Source organism: Narcine bancroftii, chromosome 7 (genome assembly GCF_036971445.1).
Source record: "Narcine bancroftii isolate sNarBan1 chromosome 7, sNarBan1.hap1, whole genome shotgun sequence".
NCBI lineage: Eukaryota > Metazoa > Chordata > Chondrichthyes > Torpediniformes > Narcinidae > Narcine > Narcine bancroftii.
Window position 1 is genome coordinate 172,019,837 of NC_091475.1, and position 25,250 is coordinate 172,045,086.

At 41.0% G+C, this 25,250-nt stretch overlaps 1 protein-coding gene across 1 annotated transcript in view; it reads right to left on the reverse strand.

Moving 5' to 3' along the window:
• The window catches only part of LOC138739389 (rho GTPase-activating protein 20-like), a 106,208-nt gene that overhangs the window by 70,192 nt on the left and 10,766 nt on the right, over positions 1-25,250 (reverse strand). Inside the window, exon 2 of the mRNA XM_069891322.1 lies at positions 16,726-16,811. Within this exon, the coding sequence (XP_069747423.1) occupies positions 16,726-16,811 (86 nt within the window). The remainder of the gene's footprint in view (positions 1-16,725; positions 16,812-25,250) is intronic.

A 25,250-nucleotide genomic window follows, 5' to 3' on the forward strand; every position in this document is an offset into this window, starting at 1 on the left:
AGCCCGCAGAAGGCGGAATGCTTAGTCCAGCTAATGCACAGGCACATAGTTCTGGCACAAACAGCAGCGGTCACAGTGTTTCAGCTGACGTGACCCATCTGCAGAACTTCATCAAAGCTAAGCCAAGGAGCCGGCTGACCACCATGATCACCTGTACCTTCTGCTCAACAAGTCAACATGACCAAGCTAATAAAGACGTGCTTGGACAGTGTGGTGGGCCTGCAGGCCGCGACAGGTGGGCTGGTGGCAGCGGAGGAGGTCGGGGGACACAGCGTTTCAGGAAATCCTCCTCTGATAGTCGAGCCCGGATGGGGTCCAAGCCATCCAGGAGCAAAAGCAAGAACAGGCCATGGAAGTCATCTGCAGGCTGCTAGCGCTCTACTTGGAGAGGGTGACTGTCGGCGCCAGGTGGAGTTTGGCCACAGGGTTTCCACATTGGGGTGCCTGGCTCCGCACCTCGACAACCCACTGCCCAGAGTGAGTGAGGGCCTTGGCAATGGCTGCCCCACTTGGCTGCTGGCTCAGCTGGTTCAGTAACCCCCTCCAGCCCATTTAGCTCCTCCCCCCTCACTCAGCCAATTCAGCACCCCACCCCCACCCTGCACTGCTCAGCCCATTCAGCACCTTCCCCCCACCCCATTCAGCCTGTTCAGCATGCCCTCCCTGCTCAGACTGTTCAGCACAGCCGGCAGCTGGTTTGTGGAGGAGGCAACAGCCTGTGATTGGGCCTGGAAGTGAGATGCGAGGCAGCCTAGGCATTGTGCAGGCCCCTTGTAAATTTTTGGGCAAATCAACCTCTCTGCCTCCCTTAACCAAAGAGTCCCCAGAGAAACATAGAGAAAATAATGAAGTTTCTTTCCTCCGTTTGAATTGACTTTTTTTTTTAAAAAGCCGTTAAATATTTGAAAGCAAAGCTCTGAAAGAAAGATGAGAAAGGAAGAATAACATAGGATGCAAACAGATTGAAGGTAAGGGTCTCGCCAGAGAGAGATGAAAGAATGAATGAGGAACAAGGAGAAAAGAATGTTCTACATGTTTTTTGGAGCAATTCAAAGTCAAAAAATGAGGTATTCTGGCAATTGGAGAAAGAAGGAAATGGATCAAAAAATCTGTTGATGTTAGAAATCCAAAACAAAACTAAAAACTGTTGCAAATATTCTGCTCACATTCAAGTTATGACAGTTTATTTGAGCTTAGAACAATTCTGGTCTAGATCTGTGCAGACTTCCTGTCACAACACCTTTTCCATTACATTCGTGGTTGGTGCTGCTTCCTGTTTAAGAACTCAAATGTTACATCATCTTTGCTGCCAGCTTCCATTCTGCTCTCACTTTCATGTGAGCCATCTCAATTCCTTTTCTCAATTTTTCTAACTCCAAAGCAAACAATATCCATTTCAAGCCCAAAGATATTTAAACTATACTTTCTGCCACCCTGCCTGTCCTAAGGATTTCATACTATTCTCCCAGTTTCTCCGTTCTCATTGTATCAGTTCTGATGATGAGACCAACACACCAATAGCTTCCCTTCTACCTCAATCAATAGGACTCTCTTCTACTTCCTGCACATCAGTCATCTTAGGAAAGGACAGGATTCTCCATGACTTCCCCATCCACTCCAAAGAGCTGCCATGATCGTTCTTCCATCTCCACTAACCATTCTCAAGAGACTTTCCGACTCATCTGCAGGAGGCTCATCATCTGCCTCTATTTTTTTTTGCACAAAATCACAAGATATAGGAGATCGGCCCATCCAATCTGTCCACCATTTATCATGACCTGATCCATTCTCTCACTCAACCCCACTCCCCAGACTTCTCCCTGTAACCCTTGATATCATGACTAATCAAATACCTGTCAATCTCTACCCTAAATACACCCAATGACCTCGCTTTCAAATCCGCCAGTGGGAACAAGCTCCACAGACTTGGCCCTCTGGCTCAAGGAATTTCTCCGCATCTGTTTTAAAGTGATGCTCTTGTACCCTGAAATCATGTCCTCTTGTCTGCGACTCCCCTATTATGGGAAACATCCTTGCCATAGCTGCTCTGTCCAGGCCTTTCAGCATTTGAAATGTCTCTATGAGGTTCCCCTCATCCTTTTTTTGTAATATTTTATTTGTCATTTTAAGTATATTTAACAGTCAACAACTACACAAAATACAAAACATCAAGAAAACACATTTCCCCTTTGCCCCCGTGCAAATCTAATCAAACAAAGAAAAAAGAAAAATCCTATTGTCAGTTCATACAGTAAAGCACAGAGATATGATATAACCACAGTGTTATAGTGGTTACAGAGGTCCGCTGACTAGTCAGAAGCGATCACAGCCCTACGGTGGCATCAGTGAAGTGCCTGTATGTTCTAGATAAGGCTGCCAGATTTTCAGGAAAGTGTTATATCCTTTCCTAACACTATATATGATCTTTTCAAGAGGAATGCAGCTGTTCATTTCTGAAGACCACCTATCAATGAGGAGAGGGGAGTCAGATTTCCATGTCACTGTTATACATTCTCTGGCCACTCATAAGGCAATTTCTGTGAATTTAATTTGGAAATAGGTTAGCGATCTCTCAACACTCATAAAGTTCCCCAGAAACAAAGCTCTGGGTCCACTGGGAAGGTGACCCCTGTGATCTTAGTTAGGGTGTCATTAAGGTCATACCAGAAGGGTCTCGCTTTTGCCTCCTCATCCTTCTGTACTCCAAGTACAGTCCAAGAGCCGACAAACATATCTCATATAATACCCTGCACTAAACATTTATTTTTTTAAATCTTGTATTAACAAATTGTAATTGATAGTAATTTTGCACCTTGTTCTGCACAAGACTGCTGCCACAAAACAACAAATTTCATAACACATATTCATGGCAATAAACCTGATTCTGACTAGTACAGTACACAAGCATGAGAGAAACTCAGCAGGTCACGCAGCATTCATGGAAAGTAATAGGAAGGCCACAGTTTGTGCTGGAGCCCTCCATAAGGAGGGCCAAAAATCAGGCAAATTTCAAAATTAAGAAGGTGGAAAGGGGAGGAGAAGGAGGATGGGCTAACAGGTGGTGGGTAGATTTAAGTAGGAATTGGACAGAAGACTGAGAAAAAGATGCTCTCTGATCAAACAAAGGAAGTGAAGGGGGTGGTGGATTGGAGGAAGAGTACTTCCATCTTTCCATCTGTTGTGTTCAAGAATAGGTTTGATGAGTTCAAAGAGAATCAAGGCTGGGTATGTGTTACAAACAAACATGGGCTTCATTTATGCACAGGGGAATTCATGAAAGGGCACACACACACACACAGACTAGCATACACAGCATATAGGCACGGCAGAATGAGGTTTAACTTTAAATCCTTGTTTCTGGATTTTCCTTGCCTATGGGTGGTGGATGCTAACTTCTTCAGCAGCCACCACCCACAGGCACAGTGTAGAGCGTAACTAATGAGCATATACATATGAATCTGATCTCCAGCATTGTCACTGCTTAGGATCCAGGACGAGCCCATTGAGTCGCCCCCCAGAGCTGCCTGTGGCTCACAGCCTAGAGTTTAGTAATGGTCACAACCAACGAACATATACACAGCAATAATACACAAATAACTACATATCAGATGCAAATAAATCATTCTCAACTCTCAATTGGGAATGTGAGGGTTAAACATACAGTGCCATCAACTCTATCTCTAGCAGGCACAGCACATAACCAAAGAGTAAATTAATTACAACTAGCAAGTATATCAAATGAACCTGGTCATTACCCACGGCCCATTACATTTGGCCCTCCAGAGCTGCCCGTGACCTGCAGCCTTGAGTTCAGTGATGGTCTCCAAGCAGCAGCAGCAGTAAACAAAGACACAGAGAACAGAGACAGCACATGCTTGTTTTTGTCAATGCAAGACCCATCCACGTGACCTGCGAAGACCAATCTTGTATCAGGCTCACCTGTGGGTAGATCTGACCCTTGATTGGCAAGTAAGGTGACTTCTGACTAGGTTCCAGCCAGTGAGGTCACATGACTCTCTGAATCCACATTCCCATGAAATTCCAGACAGAGGGGCCACATTATCCTCACAATCCACACTCCCACCAGGTTCCAGATGGAGAGGCCACATGACCATCCACACTACACCATCCAAGGACCCAAACTATCCTTGCAGGTGGGTAGCACTTGCACTGCTTCAAATTCAACACACTGAATTCAGTGCTCAATATGGTCTTTTGTACATTAGAGAAAACAAGTTTGTTTAGGGTGATCTCTTTGCAGAACTTGTCTGAGGGCAACCTTGAGCTCCTGGTCACCTATCACTTTAATTCTTGTTTCAGTACAATTGTGATGTTGTAGCAGTAGTTAAACGGAGTCGGGAAGAACGAGACCAGTAACCAGTGGGCTCGTTTGAACTCTGGTTGTTGATTGAAACTTCCCATGCTGCGCCTTATAAGGCCACAGGTAAGTCCCACCTTCGCACAGGAAATGTCATGATGTTACCCGGTATGCATGTGGACCTGACCTTGTCAGCGGAAAAGATAACCCCGGCAGTGCCATCTTGACGCAGCTGCTCCACTGTCACAACCATTGGAGCCAGTTCACCTGGCGTCAGTGATGTGCACTGCCACAATGTCTCCTCTTTAAGCCCCCTGCACTATTCCAAAATGCCTATTATAAACTTGAAGAACGACACCTCGTCTTTGTCTGGTTATGTTGCAGCCCTCAGGACAATACTGAATGCAATCATTTCAGGTAACCAATGTTTTATTTGTCCTTTCTCTCCATATATTACAGGAAATTTCAGTTCCATATCATTGTTTCTTTTCTTTTCTATCTATAATTGCTTGTTCTTAAAGTAACAATTTCCTCTATAATGTTACTGTGCAAACTATGACAGGCATTCCTTCTGATCTCCCTGCTTCCACCTTTCGACATCTTAAAAACACCCTTATTTTCTAACTTTTCTGATTAAGGATCAATGTCCTGAAATGTTGATTTTGTCTCTCTGCTTCTTGAATGCCTCCAGCATTTTCTGTATTTTATTGAAAATTAAATTGAAATATTTGTACATGTGATAGGAGCAGGAGGATGGCAAGAATACTTGATCCTGAAATAGGATGGGAGGTCAGGAGTGTATCCTGAGGGCCATATTATAACTTGCTTCAGTTCTTGCAGGCTACTTCACCCCATATCACCCACCAACTCCTCCCAAAAGAAATGATAACCTTAAAGAAGGTACATACGAGTTCAGAGAAATGCACTAACAAGATTGGAGGAAAGAAGAGAGAGATGAAAATTGGGGAGGAATATAAATTGAAATAGCAGAGCCAAGTAAAAACATAACCAATTTTAACAACATAAGCAGGAAAACTGTTAAATAATTAAACAAGTGAAATGTAACCTGAAAAGGGAAAAAAACTGAAATGAATGTGCTTGTTTTTGTTTCTAGGTTCTTTTTCTATATTTTAAATTATGGTTTTTTTTATTTTAAATTTAGACATGCAGAATGGTAACAGGCCAATTCAACCCATGAACCTGTGCCACCCAATAATATCCAATTAACCTAGAACCCCTGATACATTTCAAACGGTGGGAGGAAACTGGAGCCCCCCGGAGAAAATCCACATAGACACGGGGATAACATACAAACTCCTTACGTGGGATTCGAACCCCAGTCTTGATCACTGACACTGTATCAGCGATGTGTTAACCACTTCACTAACGATGCTGCCCTCAACCTGGTTTAAGTTATATCTTGCTTCATTTGCTGTCTTTATTCTTTCAAAATAATATAGAAACTAAAAGTGAAATAATTTTAACATTCACTTGTGTTTGCCACTCCTGCCCTGGGGAAAAAGGTGTTGTCTACCTAATCTATGCCTCTCATGCTCTATTAAGTTACCTCTTAACCTTCTTCACTCCCAAGAGAAAAGCCCTAGATCTGCTGACCTTGCCTCATAAGACATATTTTCCAATCCAGGCAACACACTTGTAAATCTCCTCTGCACCCTCTCCATAGCTTCCACATCTTTCTTTAATGAGGTGACTGGAACTGAACACAATATTCTAAGATTTATAGAGCTGCAATATTACCTCATGACTCCATAACTCAATTCCCCAATTAATGAAGCCCAGGCTTCCATAGACATTCTTAACTGTCCTATCAACCTGCACAATGACCTTAAAAGAGATCTATGGATTTGGACCGCAAGGTCCCTCTGTTCTTCCACACCGTTAAGTATCCTACATTAACCATGTACTCTGCCTTCAAGTTTGACCTACCAAAATGTATCACCTCACACTTAGGCAGATTAAACTCCATCTGCCACCATTCCATCCAACTTTGCATCCTGCATATATTCAGTTATAACCACAACAGCCTTCAGTACTATCCACAATACCTTCAACCTTCATACCATCTGTAAACTTACTGATCCATCCCTCTAATTATTTTGTCCAGGTCATTTAAATATAAAAAAAACCCACAAAGATTAGGGGTCCCAGAACAGATCCCTGCAGTACTCCACTAGTTACTGACCTCCACTCCTGCTCTCTACAGGCAAGTGAATTCTGTATCCATACAGCCAAGGTTCCATGGATCCCATGCCTCACAACTTTCTGATCAAGTCTCCCATGGGGTACCTTGTCAAATTTAGGAAATGAAAAATCTTGTCATTTTTTATAAACTTGAAAGCATGGAGATTAGTTTATACATTAAAAAAAATCTCGTAGAGCAAGATTCTTTCTTTTTCAATATTTTTATTGAAATTCCACATCAAAAAAACAGAAGACATAAGAATACATATTAAAAAAATAGAAAAGTACAGAGTACACTACACTCAGATCATACTATTTCATCCACAGTACCCCATATTCTTATTCAAACAAAATATATTATAGTAATATTTTATTATATTTTAAAAAATCTAATCTCACTACCAAAACCGAAGATGTTTGGAAAAGAGGGAGAGAAAAAAATAATTCCCTGTCTCAATAATAAATTACCTTATTAGTGAACACCTCTGCATTAATACCAAATTAGAGATTTTGACACTAATTCAAAAAGGGTCCCCAGAGTGTTTGAAAATGTAAATTCAAATTGGATATTGAACATCAAATCTTCTCTAAATTTAAACATGTCAAAATGTCACGTAACCAATGCCCCTCCATCCAAGTAGCCCTGCCTGCCTAGCCATAAGAGAAATAAAAGCTAATACGTGCAAATCAGATGCTGTTAAAGTTAATTCCTCTAATGCACCATCAATTACTCAAAGACTGAGATTGAGAAACCAATAGGCTCTAATTCACTAAAGAAAAAAGGCACATTCATACTGCTTGACTGTCCTGCACTGAGGAGAGGGTTGTGGAACAGCCACCTTTATACAGGAGCCTCTGGGAGGAGCCACAGGTACAGCCAGCCAATGGGTGTGCCCAACCAGACAAAATAAATTCAACAGTGGTTTACTACATTCACCCCTCGTTTTTATAAGGAGTCCAGCAGGGTGATGTGGTGCTTACAAAGTCACAAATTAAGTCTCTCAGGTGGTCTGGTTGTTCGTTGGGACCACAGTAGTACTGTAGTGCAGTGACAAGGTCATGGATGGCCTCAGGCCCCTAAATGTGCTCATTGGTGCTGTGCTGGTGGGTAAGTGGCAATGAGCATGTTGGGGAAGAGGCAGGGTACCATGGTTCAGGTGCATCATGTGTGGTCAGGGGTGAAGGGGGTGTTGGGTGATCAGTGAAGGTCTCCAGGACCCCTAGAGGAGCCAGATCCCTAACAGAGACAGTGACCTCGTGTCCATCGGGATACGCCACATTGGCATATTGGGGCATGGCATGGAGGAGATGCACCCTTTCGACCAGGGGGTCAGACTTATGGGTCCTCACAAATGCTTCTGGAGTAGGTATGGCCCTGGGGATGTCAACCACGCTGTCAGTGTGGTCTCTGTCACAGAGTTCCTAGGAAAGGAAAATATACATTCACGCATTGTGGTATTTGTCGCAGTACAGAGAAGGGACCTGATGGAATGGAGCTCCTCCAGGAGGGAGTCTTGCCAGCAGGAGACTGGAAGGCCCCTTGATTGGAAAGCCAGGAGATGGCCTTCCAGATTGTAGCGTTCTCCCTTTCCACTTGCCCGTATCCCTGGGGATTGTAGCTAGTGGTCCTGCTCGTGGCAATGCTCCTGACCAACAGGTACTGGCACAGATAGTCACTCAAAAAAAGAGGACCCCGAGACACTGTGGATGTATCTGGGGAATCCAAATAGAGTGAAGAGACTGCGCAGGGTCTTGATGACTGTGGCAGTTATCATGTCAGAGCAGGGGATGGCAAACGGGAAAAGGGAGTATTCGTCAGTGACATTGAGGAAATACACATAAAGGTCTGTGGAGGGCAGGGGGTTCTTTAAAATCAACACTGAGGTGCTCAAAGGGATGGGTGGATTTTATCAACTGCACCCTGTCTGGCCGGTAGAAGTGTGGTTTACACCCAGCACAGACCTGGAAATTCTTGGTCTTGGATCTGATCTCTTTGATGAAGTATGGCAGGTTGCGGGCTTTAATGAAGTGGAAGAACCTGATAACTCTGGGGCAGCAGAAATCATTATGGAGGGTTTGTAAGCTGTCAATCTGCACACTGCAGGACAGGACATCCGGTGGCTCATTAAGTTTCCCTGGCTGGTACAAGAAATAGTATTTGTAGGTGGACAGTTCAATTTTCCACATGAGTATCTTGTCATTTTTAATTTTGCCCCACTGCTGGTTGTTAAACATGAACGCAACTGCACATTGGTCAGTTAGCAGGGTAAATTGTTTACCAGCCAGGTGATGGCACCAGTGCTGCACTGCCTCTTTCTCTGTCAAGGAGTGTTGAATTTCAGGGTCCTGTAGGGTACAGGAAATAAAGCAACTGGTCTACCTATCTGGTTAAGGGTGGCAGCCAGGGCAAAGTCTGACACATCGCTTTTCACCTGGAATAGGATGGATTCATCCTCAGCATGCATTGTGGCCTTGGCAATGTCTGCCTTAATGTGGTTGAAAGTTGCACGAGTCTCCGCCATCAGGAGGAAGGTTGTGGATTTGACGAGGGGGAGGGCCTAGTCTGCATAATTAGGGACTCATTAGGCATAATAAGAGAAGAACCGAAAACACATTTTCAGGGCCTTTAAGGCTGTGAGGGAGTGCAAGTTCCAGGAGCGGACGCACACAGTCAGGATCTGGGCCAACGACTCCATTCTCAACAACGCAGCCGAGGATGGCAAGGTGGGTTGTATGAAATACACACTTGGCCAACTATGCGAGGTTGAGGAGCTTGACAGTTTGGAGGAATTTCTGGAGTGTGGCGTTGTGGTCCTGCAGATCGTGGCCGCAGATAATGATGTTGTCAAGGTACAGGAAAGTGGCCCATAGTTTGTACTGGTCCACCATGTGGTCCATCTCCTGTTGTAAGACCAAGACACCGTTCGTAACGCCAAAGGGGACCTGCAGGAAATAGGAGAGGCGGGCATTTGCCTCGAACCCAATGTATTGGCAGTCCTCGGATGGGTAGGGAACTGGTGATATGCCGGCTTCAGGGTCGATGATAGAAAAGACCTGATATTGCACAATTTGGTTCACCACGTCGGCTATGTGGGGGAGGGGGTACACATCTAATTCATTTAATTATGTGTACCTGTAGTCAATAATCATCCTGTTCTTCTCCCCATTCTTCACTACCATTGTAAAGGGCAGACACTGGTTTCAATGATCCCTCCTTAAGTAAACACTGTACCTCAGCCTGAATGAAGGCCCTGTCCCCAGTACTGTAGTGGTGATAGGTTTACAGTTGGGGGTGAAGTTGGCGAATAATGATGGAGGGGTGATTTTAAGTGTGGAGAGCCTGTTGGTCGTGCATAGTGGGCGACTGGGTTGTTGGTCAAATATGATGGGGTGTGTGCAGCACAGCGGTCAGTTTGAAAATTGCTGGTTAGACACAGTGAGGGGCGGATGGGGCCCATCGAACTCCATCGTCACGCTTCCCAATAGCATGGCAGCGCAGAGCTGCAACATTATCAAAAGTTTAGTCTTTATAGTCTGTACCCTGAACAGTTAGAGTCACTACACAGTAGCCCCGGACATCTACCATATACAATCTCGAGGCCAAGGAGACCTTCTGGTTCACCAGCATTACAGTGAGGGAGAAGCGCCACACAGTGTCGGGGTGTATGAAGCTCTCTGTGCTCCCACAGTCGAAGAGGCAACTCATCACATGGCCATTTACATTAATGTCCATCAATGACCTGGCAAGATGATGTGGGTTTTCCTGGTCAAGTGTGATGGAGCCCAGTGTCAGGTCGCTGCTTATCACTGTTATGGAGGGCAACGGTGTCCAAGGTGACAGCCCCCAGGGCCCGCATGTGGTGCTGCTGGATCCCAAAGATAGCACCCAAGATGGTGGCCTCCACAGCTTGCACATGGCATTGCTGGCTCTTGGCAATGACAGCATCCAGGATGGCGGCCCCCATGATCCTCATGTGGCACAGCTAGGAAGGAGTTTAAACTTACACACTTTGGCATAGGTTCCCTTCTTCCCGCAACTGGAGCAGGTCGAATTCTTCGCTAGGCAACGTTTCCTCTGGTGCTTGTCTAGACTGCAGAAGTAGCACTTCAGGTGCTCGTGGATTACTGCAGCTGTGGTCGGGTCACTAACAGAATGGGGCAAAAGTGGTGGGAGGCATTCACAGAGCACTGCTGCTGTGGTCAACTCATGAGCAGAGTAAAGGGGTGGCAACATGTCCCAATATGGTGGCACCTGGGGTAGCCACGAGGCAGCCGCATTATCTCTCAAGTAGGCTTCCATATTCTGGAGGGCCATCTCCAGTGTACCTGCCAGCTCAACTGCTCTCCACAGACTAAACTCCCCTTGTTCCAAAAGACTTTGGCGGATATAGTTCAACCTGATCACAGTGACGTAGGCATCCTTGATCAAGTCCTCAGTGTACTCAGCAGCAGTCACAGCCATACATTCAGAGTGTTCGCAGGGTCCGAAGGTGCTCGGTGTTCAACTCACTGGGCTGGCATGGACAACATTGATCTTCCGGAGGTACTGGCCTTTAAGAATGTCCATGATCTCCTGGTACGACATGGCATCCCTGATCATGGAGTACACCAGGGTGCTGACTTGGGAGTTCAGTACCTGCAATTTATTGGTCTCTGAGTGCACGATGGCTGAAGATGCTTGCAGGAATGTTTCAAAACAGTATAACAAGAGTTCAAAGTTGGTAGATGCTTCAGGTGACTGAGAATTGATTTCCAGCTTTTCTGGCTTCAGCATTTGCTCCATTGCAAAAAAAAACTTTTAGTGAAAAAAACTGATGCACCATCAATTGAGGTTGAGAAATCAATAGGCTTTTATTCACTAAAGAACAAAGGCACATCCATACTGCTTGACTGTCTTGCACTGAGCAGGGGGCTGTGGAACAGTCACCTTTATACAGGAGCCTGTGGGAGGGGCCATAGGTATAACCTATCTGGGTGTGCCCAACCAGATATACAACAGTGGTTTACCACAGTCTCTCTCTCCAACAATATCAAACAAGGCAGTTAACGGTAGAGTAAGATTAAAATTACTATGATAAGCAGTTAAAAGACAGTAGGAAAAGCAAGATAAATATGTTTAAAAAAAAATTTTGATATACATAACAGAAGGATAGAGAAGTTATAAAATTGCCAATTTGCAGAGTGGTTCTATTGCAAATTTCGAACAAAACTTTCTACTAAATTTGTAAAGTTATGCAAGTAAGTTCAAGACTACACTGAACAAAATTACATCACTCCCATTTTGTATGCACATACCAACATCTCCAACACCAACACCATAGAACCAAAAATCACTGTTGACGACACGCAGTTGACAAATGTAAACAGCTTCAAATACTTGGGGAGCATCATCTCGAGTCATGGGTCTTTGGACAAAGAAATTGTCTCCAGCATCAGCAAGGCCAGTCAGGCTCTGGGGAGGCTGCTTACCAGAGTGCTCAATCAACACTCGTCAGCATCTCCATAAAGCTGAAAGTCTACAGAGCCATGGTCACCCTTCTCTCCTATATGGATGTGAGACCTGGACTCTGTACTGACTACATCAAACAAATGGAGAAATTCCACATGCACATCATTTGTTCCATCCTTGGCTTCCATTGGCAAGACTGTGTCTCCAACCTGAAGGTCTTGGGTCATGTGAAGTCAACCAGCATTGAGTCCCTGATCATCAGAGCCCAGATACGGTGGATGGGACACATCATCAGAATGGATGACCACCATATGCCTCGCCATCTGCTCTATGGTGAATTGAAGATCGGAAAGAGACCTCAAAGTTGTCCATGCAAGCACTACAAAGACGCTGTGAAGGAAACCCAACGCTACTGTGACATCCAGCCAAGAGAACTAGAAGCTGCAGCTGCTGACAGATCCCATTGACGAGCCCTGTGCTATGAAGCCTACACCAGTTTTGAAGACAGGTGCTGCCAAACAACTGATGGAAAACCATGAACAGCATCACAAAGCAGCAGCCACAGATATTTCAAAAACGGATTTCCAGTGCTAGACTCTGGACTTCCAGGCTGAGACTGCAAAGATACCCTCATGTCCACGGATGAAGTGCACAACAATGTCTTCTTCGAACTGAAGGACTACCAATATATAATATACCAATGTCTACAAAAAGAGCTTTAGCATCACTGCATGACTTTGTTCTTTTATTATTGTTTCCAGTAAATCCTCATTTTTGTATTCATAATACACAAATATTCATAAATCTGTCTTTATCAGATGCAGGACTCCTTCTGTTTTATCTCAGCAGAGGAAAAGGTCATTCACAATGGAATGATAATATGATGTCAGGTTAGAACTTTAAATATTTGGAATGTCAAACCAAAGAAATCTCGTAGATGCTGGGATTGTGGAAGATTGGGATTGACCATGATGTTCACTATGACCTCAAAACCATCAACATTTATGACAAATATGGGAACATTTCTGAAGGGTCAAAATGCAATCTGCTGGAGGAACTCAGGGGGTCGAGCAGCATCAGTGGGAGGAAAAAAAATTGTAAATGTTTCAGGCAAAGACTGAGAGTGCAGAGGGGGATAGCAAGTATAAGCAGAGGACTGACGGGGGTAGAACAGTTGAATTGGTGAACCAGGAAGGGTGAAGAATGACTGTCAAAGGCAGTTGATTGGTGGGTGCCAAAGAGGCAAGAGAAACAAAGGGGTCGGGTGGAAGAAGATGAGTCACATAAGGTGATGTGGGGGTTGGGGTGCAGTGGGGGTGGGAGGGTGATGATAAATGGAGAAAAAAGCTTCCAGTGCTGGAGTCTGATAAGGGTAGAATCGTTGCATAATGAGAGATCACATGGAACCAAAGGTGGGGTGAGGGGAAAAATCCACAGGAAAAACGGGGGTATAAGAAGATGGAATCAAAGAGGGGTGGGACAAAAATGGGAGGAAAGGAAAGGGGGAAGAATAGAATTAGCTCAGAAAAGAGGGAGGGGACATTACCTGAAATTGTAAAATTCAACACTGACACCATTGGGCTGTAGATTGCCCAGGCGGAATACGAGGTGCTGTTCCTTTAGTTTATATTGGGCCTCATTCTGGCAGTGGAGAAGGATAAGGATAGATGGACAGGACAGTGTGGGAATGGGAAGGGGAGTTGATGTGGTATGCAACTAGGAACTCAGGATGGCAATTTTGGACAGAGCTTGTGAAAATGTGCCACCTTGTTTCGAGAATGTTATGAGTAGAAAATTAGAGGAACCAGGAACAAGAAGGTGAGTCTTGAATTGGACGTTACTTTCATACAGAAAATTACATTTCCCTTTAGATGAAATGTTAAGGAAAAGGTTTTTAAATAAATATTTTGCAAAAAATTGAAAACCTTCTTAGAGTGCCTTTCATTAAGCACTTCAAAAAAACTGCTCTTGAGTTTCAAATTCACTCTATGCTAGGATTGGCTGCAGCCAAAATATTTGAAAATTTCATAGTTTAAACTTAGAGAAACACTTGTTACATTGTTGCCATGCTATCTTTTAGCATTAATCTACATTTTCAAATATTAATTAGTTCTGTTGTCTTGTTTCCACAAATCTATTCAGTTGACACTCAGCAGTGAAATTAATAAATACTAAAATAAAACATCTGCTGAAGTGTATGGATCTAGTTAATTCTCTTGCTGTTGTTTTCCAAACAAAGTCAAGAATTTTCTCTGAGCTTTCTCCAGACAGGCACCCCCAAGGTGCAGGTCAGAAGGAGCAGCCCTGGAGAAAGTCAAATCACTGGTCAGGGAGCCAAAAGTGAATGAAGGTGGAATCCAGTCACTGTTAAAACCCATTCGAAAAAGCTGTTCAATTCCTGTGGGCATTTCTGAAAATCTTGGGTGGTTAACAACTGCTTCTGGAATTTAGGAGGTGACATTTTAAGTTTTGATTACTTTGGCAAAAATTTTCTGATAATAGTTAATACCAGAAGAATGTTGGATAAATTCATTGTTTTTCAGAATATAATGTACAGTATTGATCTCATATAAAGGTAAGTAAGCTACAAGGTTTATGAAATGAAACCTGTACAGCCAATGAGCTTCCATTCATCAACAGAAATCCAGGCATTCTTTTGAGAATTAAATTTGCTGTTAAGTAAACCCAAGTAGAATTTTTAATTCCATTGTTCCTTTTTCATGAACACGTGTTATTCTTTGTTTTAGAAAGAATATCTTAAGAAAATAAATCAAGAGCCTCTTGCTCATGAATCAGTGCAAAATAATAAAGTAAGTCATGTGTCCCCACTTCAACAACCATGTGGCCAATGAATTTTGGAAATGAAAGGTTTTGACCACAACTTGTGCTAGACGATATAGTTAATCCATTTATGCATCAGTGAAACAGCTCATCTTGATTAATAATTCTGGTGCAACATGTTTAAAGGGCTGTTAACTTCTCATAAACCTGAATACAGAAGGGGAGAAATCATAACATTCTCAAAACATTGTGACAAAGACTGGTGAGTGCTTGGTAAATCAGGTATTTCTGTATTCAGTTTGATTTCTTGGTGATGATCTTGCATTCTCCACAAGTAGAAGGACTCATTTTGTATTTACTCGATCAAAACCTTTCATACTTTAAAGGCATGTGTAATGTCAATATTCAACCTTCTGCTTCAAGAAAAAAACAACTGCCCTTTCTTTTCTGAATGGTGTATGCTCCTGGTTCTGGTATTGTCTTTATAATGGTTTTTCATCCTGTCCAGTACCTCTACATAATTTTTATAATATAATGAACACTTTGATTAATTAAGCGTGATCTCAGGCATTATATTGTGTGTTGACAGCTCTTTAGACATGCAACAGATTACCCAGAGTAAGAAATACTTCTGTTTTCTGATGCCATATTTTAATAGATAAGAACATAAGAAATAGAAATAAGAGCAAGAGAAGCCGTCTGGCCTGTTGAGCCTGCTCCCCCATTCAATGAGATCATCAGCTCATCTCCACCTTCCTGCCTTTTTTCCATATCCCTTAATCCCCCTACTTTGTAAAAATCTATTCAACCTTCCTTTAAATATAGTCACTGAGATAGCCTCCACTGCTTCAAAGGGAGGTGAATTCCATAGATTCACCACCCTCTAAGAAAGCAGTTCTTCTGCATCTCCATTCTAAATCTACAACTCTGGGTCTTGAGGCTATGAGGATGCTAGGCTTAGTGCATCATGAGAGGCTTGCACCCTTGAAAAATTGAAGAGGGAAAGAAAGAATTTCAAATTATATAGTATTTTTTACCACCTCAGGGCATTCAAAAATGATTGAATCCCTGTAATACACATTTTTGAATTTTGTCTCAGCTTTCTGCTCCCAACCTCTCCAGTCTATTCCATGCCAGAGCCTTTTTTCAGGTGAAGTTGTACAAGATGAAACAAAGCAACATTTTAGTCACCCTGCCATTCATTCTTAAAGGCATCATATATTGCCATGAAATAGACATTCCATAAGTCTTATTACATTGAGTTCAATAACATCACAATCTAGCTGTGTGCAGTTAGATTTATCCATAGCTCCTTTCTTGAGGATAAGTAGATGGTATCAAATGTTCATGAAACCATAACTAAGTTACTGTTCTTGCCTTCAGCAACCTCTCAAACTGGAGCTTTGAGCGACATGAACAATGTCTCCATCTTATCAAGCACATACCACAATGATATCATATCAGACCACATTTCAGACCCTGAACATGCTGCCTAATTCTCACACAATGGTATGCCAAAAATCCACTCTCAAATAAGTTTCTTGGAAATGAAGGTACATCTGATTCTGCCAAACATTAATCAGATTCAGAGTACCTCACAATGAAGTTAAAGAACAGAATAAGTTCAAACAAACCTCTACTACAATGCAAATACCAGTTAAAACACATTAATGTATGGAAATATAACATTAAAAAGTGCCTGTACTCTAATAGTGAATCAAGTTATGTACAGAAATGCCATTCTTACTCTCCAGGATCATCTGCAAGCATATGTAACTTTCAAATGCTGACACAGAGTATTTTCCCTTGTTTAATGATAATGGAGGTATTTAACTGATCCATTCATCATTAAAATAATGTGATCATATATAATTTCAAACATCAGTAGAGAGTTTTAAAGTGAATGTCATTTTTAATTCTTAAAAAGAGTTTATTGCATTTCAAAATGATGCAGCATCTCTGCAGGCAGATTTACCTGGATAGTGTTCTGGTTCTGTTAAGTGCTTTGCTAATCACCAAGGAAGGTGCCGACTGTCGTCTTTGGGCCAGGCTCTTCATTTTCTGCATGAGGAGAAATATAAAAGCAATTAATAGAAGTTAATGACATCTGTTTGACTTCTACTTGGAAATGCCCCTTTTGTAATCTATTCAAATTTAACTATTTAAAATATAACCAGGTTTTACACCTTCATAGATTTTGTTTTAGCATCAGATTGTGGAGATATATCAGAGATTCTGTTTGCTTTTGTGCAAGCAGCTGTCTAGCATCAGACATTCAGTAGCCCTGAAGGTGTTGGCAGTCACCCAGTGAACAGTATTGTAAAGAAATCCACGGAGAACAGGTGTAAAAAATTGGAAAACATATTTTAAAATCATCGTGTTCAAAATCTTGAAAGCATTGAAAATAAATGGACAACTACTCAGTGTAATCTGGCAATAATTACTCTTTGCAAGAATTGTTTAGCCCTGGTCATCTAGCTACTCTGTAATGCCACATAGAAAATATGATTTTGTTATTGGTATGCCCCAGACCTTATGCAATTTATCATGGACCTCTGCTAAAATACATTTTCTGTCCAATAACTTACAAACTATTGTAAAGTTGCAGTATAGGATTCTTTTCCTGATCCGGCAGATATACCTCTTATTCAAAGTTACTTGCTCATAGTCAATATAAGACAATCTAAGAAAGGTCATTAGATGTTTTTACACCTCTTAAAGATAAAGAAGAAATTTACCAAAAGCACTATTTTCTTCAATATTCTAAAAGAAATTATGGGAAAGCACCTGTGATGCATATAAGTAACAACCTCTTTTAAAATAGTGGAAGTTTATGATAACTGCACCACATCTAGCTTGTTGTTGCATTTCCACTGTCAAAGGGTCTTCCAAGAATGTTATTCCAAGTATATAAAATCTATGGGGCTACGGAAAACAAAAGCAGAAATGATAGGACTAGTTACATAGTTTATTTTTTTTTAAATAGAATAGGAATTATTGACTGAATGGTTTTCTTCTGCTTCTATAATACTGCCATTTCTAATTACATCAAAAAGAATTTTTATCTTGCAACAAATTTCTGACCATTCAGCATAGAATGACAATATAAATTTAGAAGATGGAGATTTTTGTATGGGAAATCTGTGTTATATAGAATATATAGGATATTTGGTGAACAATATTCTTCCTGGAGTTTGGCATAAAGTCTGCTTGTCAGTGTTCTTCAAAAGAACTAGAATTTGTAAGACGACTTGGTCTTTGTGGAAAGTCACTCCATGGACAATCAAACTCTCCTCCCCAAGGACAAGAGCACTTGGCAGTATGGCTACCAAGTGTATAAATACTTATTTACTTCTTTTGGAAAGAAATTGATGGCAATGCATTGTGCAGCATATAATGGAATGGAGATGTGAAAATTCATTACAATTATCATCAAAACATACATCATTTACTTGTTAACTTGTCATGCTCAACAGGGTCTTCAGAGAGGCACCAACAGAGTTGAAACCCATGGACCATGGACCCAAGTTTACTCAGGCCACTAGGAGTACTTCTTGCAGCTGAATAATGCTCAACATTGGCTTCACCAGTTTTTCAGGTGATCGGCCAATGAATAAACCCTTTAAGATAAAATGAGGGGTGGTGGGAAGCACAAACAAAATAATGAAAATGAAATATCTTGAAGTACATAAATCATTCTCTTATGTCTATGAAGTTGCTTCCATCATCTGATTGAGAGACCAGGAACTAAATTCAATTGCAGAGATTTTATTTGTAGTTTCAAACAGTTTCATGGGCAACTAGTAGCAACATTCTCCATCTATACCTAGGAAGGTCATATAATAGCATTTCATTGCTATTCTAGTTGTATATGCTTTGTGCATCAAGTATTAAAGATTTTTTACAAATAAAATTAAATTGATAATTATAGACAAAACAATATATTTAAGTAGATAGGCAAAAATAAACACAATGAGTGAAAAATGTTTTATTTCTAGTCTTTTGGTGACTTAACATTATTTAATATTTTCACAATAAATGATTTAATATCTAGTGATCAAATAATAATCCATAATTGTTCATCCATGACTAAGATACCCGTCAGCAAGTGTCTTTCAACCAATACAATATTACATCTTTTAGAGCCACTGACTTTATTACCACTGCTGAATAAAGCTAATAATTGTTTATTTTATCCACAGGTCTAAATGAATTTGAAAAATAAAAAATACTTTCTTTTTTAACAACTTTAAGAATTTTATAAAAGATTACAAGAAAAAACAAAATACAAATACAAAGAAAATAAAGGAGAAAAAAGTGTAATATCCCCCCACCCTCCCTTTAACAACCTACACTATCTCAACTATCCTCCCCCACCCCTCAGAGCCTTTCAAAAAAATTAACATTTACAATTAATAAATCATCGTGCCAACTCTTTACATATCATTTACTTAAAATCAATAGCCATATATAAACTCCACATTTTGACAAGAATAATTATTTCATAAATTATAAGTTATTTTTTCCAAATATAAATACGATTGCAGTTCACTGTTCCTGGAACAACAGCATTCATATAGCCTAATAAACACATTATTAGATCCATTTGCAATCAAATTTTAAATAAATCTCTTAAAAATTTTATGACTGTTCCCCCCAAATTTTTAACTGTCTTACACAGAATGCATAAAAGTATCTGTTTCTTTTCCACACCTAAAACATAAACCTGTTAACCTAAACCCACTTCTTCAACTTCTCAAGAGTCAAATATCATTGATGAATAAAGTTATAATTAACCATATTACATCTCACATTAATTAATTTTGTAACACTATCAGTACATATATTTGACCATTCCTCCCAAAACAACTCAATATTTAAATCTTTCTCCCAATTCTCCTTTGTCCTATATATCCCAACTTTCTCCATCTTTTCCTGCAATTACCTGCAAATCTGAAGTGGTCATTTTCTGCATCTAGTCTTCCAGGTGCAGCCTCCTCTACATCATGGAGACCAGACACAGACTGGGGGAAACCACTTAGTCAAGCACCTTTGCTCAGTCTGCCACAATAGCAGGATCACCTGATGGCCAGCCATTTTGATCCCACTTTCCATGCTGGCATGTCTATCCATGGCCGCCTTTAGTGCTAAGTTGAAACTACACACAAATAAGAATAAAACCTTGTATCCCATTATGACAATCTCCAACCAGATGGCATCAACATTGACCTTCAAATTTTGGTAACTTCCCTCCTTGCTTTCCCTGATCCTTGTTCCTTCTCTTTCCTTCCCCACCTTCACAATCTGCCCATCACCCACTCCTTCTTTCTTCTAGTTCCCCACTTCCTTTTATTATCCACTGTCATCTCCGATCAGTCCATCATCCTTTGCCATCAAATTCTTCTTCCAATCACACCCTAGCTTACATTATTCCTATTTCTTTCCCCCTATCCCACCCACCTTCTTCCCTCCTCCACCTGTATTTTCCTACCCTCTGGAAGCTTATGCTCTCCCTCTACTTTACCATTTATTCAGCTTCTGCCCTCCTTTTTCCCAGTCTTGAGGAAGGGCTTTGACTTGAGGCATTGACAATCTATTTCTTTCCATGGCTGCTTTCTGACCCGCTACGTTCCTCTAGCATGTTGTCTGCTCCTAAATATGTTAAATCAGATGAGTTTTCATGACAATCCAGCAGTTTGGTGGCCATCATTTTGAAGATTAGTTGTCATCCAAGTTATTAACTAAATTAATAGGATTTGGATTTCTAGAAGGTTAACTCATGCCTCTAAATTACTGACCACTCATCCACCATTATAACTGAACTTGTGATGATTAACTGCATTTTGCTCAAGTGGTGTTTGAGACTTTTTCAGCTTCAGGGTTCTCAAGTTCACATTCCACCTTTTATGAATTGAAGTCAGTATTGTTTTTGTTAGGAATCGACAGATGACCCTCTGCCCAGAACTCTGCTGGTGTTAATGTTCCAATGACTTCAATTCAAAGCATCCATGTGGAGATATTAGGTGAGGAAAGGCTCAAATCTGGCCAGATATTTGATGAGGAAATACTGTTTATGCTGGCATTAATGCGAGACATGCTTCTTTTAAAATACAAGTATATGCTGTGTTAAGAATAAATCTTTGTTATTATCTTCCAGATTTAACACTACTACCATGTTTGACGAAATGATAATTTCCATCATTTCTGCATAGTTAATTTTTGCATTTCTGACCAGAAAGGTGCAGTGATAAACCTCCTGAGCTTGCAGGCAAATTTTTGTGGTTCTAAATGCAATCACTGACATTGAACTATTTAATGGAAGCAAATCTAAGAACTTTGCAGAAGATTTGTCAATCATGGAAGTTCTAAATTTAGAATATTTACTCCCTATGAATTTGCGAGTTCCATCTTGCTGAGATTCCCCGACATTTAGAGTGGGGAAATCATAATTCAGATCCTGTGTCCAAGATCTACCACATAATGAAATGTCATATACTAGAGAACATGGGTATCAAATGAGTGGATGGGGGAAGTTTAAAGAAAAAGTGCAGGCCAAATTTTTTTTAAAGGGAGAATGGCAGGTGCTTGGAATGGGCTGCCTTAGGTAGTGGTGGAACCAGATACAATGATAATGTTTAAAAAGTTTCTAACAAGACACATGAATATGCACACGGAATAGAGGAATATGATCATGTGCAAACAGAAGAGTTTTAAAGTAAGTTGAGCATCATGTCCAGAACTTACATCAAGGGTTGAGGGGCCTGTTCCTGTGCTGTACAATTTTATCATCTATTTTGACTTGGGAATTTCAATGGGGATTGTGAGGCTCTGATTCCAAACCAAAAAGGAAGATTACATGATTTATTTAAAATTATTTTGGTTGAATTCAATAATTATAATTAGTCTGTGCCTTAGCTCTATCGATACTTTTTTATTTTAAAAGAAATTTACTTTATAAAAACTTATTTGCTTCAATTATAATAGTCTCTGGATATCAAGCATACCTTAAAATTATTAAAAATGCCTCACCTTTAACAGCCAACTGAATTGTGATCAGATCTTGGCTGGCTGTCAAAGTTTTCAAGAGTGTTTGCCTTCAGGGTCTTTCTATATACCGCTGGAGTTTTTGCCATTGTTCAGGCCATGCCACTGGAGTCAATAATATAACTAGCTATAAGTTAATACCCAGCATCAGGGAAGAAATGGCATGGAGCATTTACAAACCTCAATTCTAAGTGATGCTGCTGTCCAGAATGGTTCAGATCAAGGTTCTCTAGGCCTAAATTAGAAGATTGTGAACTGCACATAATCTAGTCTTCAACTGTAGGACTTTCAGATGAGAGTCAGCCCTCTCAGCTGAATGATTCTATATCAATGAATAATTTGAATAATCTCCAGAGTCCCTGCCACTATTCTTGATTCAACAAACATTGATTAAAAACAGATTCAGAAAATGTTATCCTTTATTTCTTTTTCCATATATATTGCCTGAACTGCTGAGATTTTGGAGCATTTTTGTTTTTATTTCATATTTCCAGCATCTGCAATATTTTAGATTTCAATAAAAACAGATGATCTATCAGTTTTATTTATAACTAGTGGGATCTTACTACAGGCAATTAGCTTTTCTGAAAATTCTTTCATGATTACGAATTCTTTTGGGGTGTTCAGAAATCATAATTGGTACCCTATAAATGTTACTCTTTCACTAATGAATGATTGATTGATAAAATTGCAAGTAAAAGTTCACGAAGAGAGGAAAGAATTTTTTGGTGTTTATGGTGATGGAAATTGAAGAAATTCACTGGTGGAATCTGATCCTGAATTACAGTATACGCAAATACAAGCTGGTGTTTTTTTTTAAGCTGTAGGCAGCTGCTTCAAATTAATTTTGTTTTTTAGACTTGTTTGATGAACCTCAGAAACTGATTGTATCCACACTAACATCCAACATTTGGTTGCCACCAGTCACAGAGGCAGGACATGGACAAAGAACAGATACGAATTCCTTATACACATAAACTTTCCCAATATAGATCGCTGCTTAAAAAAGCAATAAAGAGAGGGATGTTTGAAGCAGGAGATTTATAAAGACATGCATTCAATGAAAGAAAATACATACAAGTATGGAGTGAAACACGAAAGTCTGCAGGAGCTGTGATTAGGTGCGGTCTTAAATAATTCATTTCTGACATTTTACTGCCCTTCAACATGTTATTTGGTGTATGTGTTTCTTAATATTCATTAGCTTTTGTAAGCTGACATTTTTCACCCATGCTTGCCTGCTTTTCACAAGAGAAATTAGGTTTTAGACATTCCAATTCTAGTTGTCAGTACCAAGGATGTCAACTGACAGGTCAAACTCAAACATTAGAGTCAATTCTCTTCTCCTATTGTTAATTACCCATAAACATAAATCAGAAATATTTCAAGATGAGCTCTTAGATCCAACAAACTTGGCTGCTGAAACTTTTTAGTGTTGGTCTCTCAACAAGTGCATAATCTCTAAAAAGCTGATAAAATATGCCTTCACATCTTTAACATACCCAATAGATCATACAGAAGCTAGATTAGTTTATGGGCATTATTTCTGATGCACAAGTATTACGAACCTGGAATTGCCAGCAACTGGAAATAATAATAAAACCAAACATTGTTGGAAGGACTTAGCACATATTTATTGAAAGGAAAATAGAGAACACTTTAGCTCAGTGAACTCTCATTAAAACTTGGAAGGATAAACAAGATTTAAGATGCAAAAAAGAAAGTTTGGAGGAGGGAAGAAAGAATGTAATGGAAAGTTTGTGAAGTGGGTATAAAGCACACATGTCAAACTCTGGCCCGCGGGCCAAATATATTTGGCCCGCAAGATCATATTAAATATATATTAGAGTTGGCCCGCTGGCCGCCGCGCCAGTATAGCGCATGCACACTGAAGGTGAAAATGAAGACGCCGGAGGTGTGGAGGGATCTCAGAGTCCCGAATCCCGGGGATCGGAGCGCCGCACTCAGCCCGCCCGGCTCCCAGACACACAAACGCGGCTGGAGTTGGGGACCATCCTCGCTGGGTCTGCGCTTCAGCGGCGATGCCGGACCGAACGTCTCGTTGGCGATGCCTTCCCCCTCGCTCCGTGCGCGGCGGACCCTGCCTCCCGCTCCTTTTGTTGGAGACGAGCCCGGCGCCGTGAGATCGCAGTTTAATCCCTCTCCAACCATGGGAGGGGGGTGGGAGCAACACGCTCTTCTCAGCCAATTCCTCCACCGCCCCAGACACCGACGTTTCAACGGGGGGTTCGGGTGCCTTCGTCAGGCGACCGACCTGTTGGTCCAAGACAAGGGGAGAGCGTACAAACTCCAGACAGACAGCACCTGAACTCGGGTGAACATGGAGCTGCGACCCCACATTCCACATCAGGACTGTGTGTGAGACGGAAGCTTATTTTGTTCCTGTGATTTAAGCCTTTCTTGGGGTGGGGGGGGGGTCCTTCTCTGTCCTCTTGCCTAACAATTAACCTAATCAGATGTGGAGTTACCACAATACAACAGTTCTCAACCTTTTTCTTTCCACTCGCGTCCCTGTGCCATTGGTGCTCTGTGATTAGTAAGGGATTGCTGAAGGTGGTCTGTGGGTGGAAAGAAAAAGTTTGAAGACCACTGCTTTAATCATCCCTCATTGACTCGTCATGTGCACGGTTTCAGACGCTAAAGGAAATGGGCCAATGACAATGACAATGAAAGAGTTTATCCAAAACTATTATTAAACATTTATTTTAATAAGAAAAAGTTTAACATTACATATGTTGAAAGAAGAGAAAACATGCAGATGTTGTTGAAAATTTTCAATAACTATTTAGTTCAGCCCTCGACTTAGTCCAAGTTTTTAATTTTGGCCCTCCGTGAATTTGAGTTTGACACCCCTGATATAAAGCATGATAAAAGACAAATGAATGAAGAAACAAGGTGAAAGAGGATGGTCAAGTACAAGCACAGGAGCGGTTGTAAAAGAGAAATGTGCTGTTCAGTACACAAGGGAAATTGGTTGCTTTTTTTGCTATACTTCCATTCTATCCAACTTCTTGACGTCCTCTTAGATGCTTTCAACAAAGCCCAGCCTGAGCAGTAGCATTTCATCATCAGTGTTGGGCTCATTGCAGCCTTTGGGACTCAATATTGAATTCAACAATTTCAAATAACCTACTTTTCCTGTTTGCATCAGGACAGATTCGGTGTAAGTCACAAGGTCAATCTACTTAACTGTTTTCCTTTCAGTAATGGATGCATAATTGAGCCACATTTGTCATTTGAAAGAGCCCATATCATTGATAACATCACTGGCAAATATAAAGAATTACATTAATAAGCATTAAGATTCATCATATTTTGGTTTTTTTTTGTAAACAATGATCAATAAATTCTCAGCCTTTAGGGCAAGGTTCTACCTATCGATTCGAGCACTCATTGGAGGCGACAGCATCGGAAAAGGTAGCAGGATCCACAGAC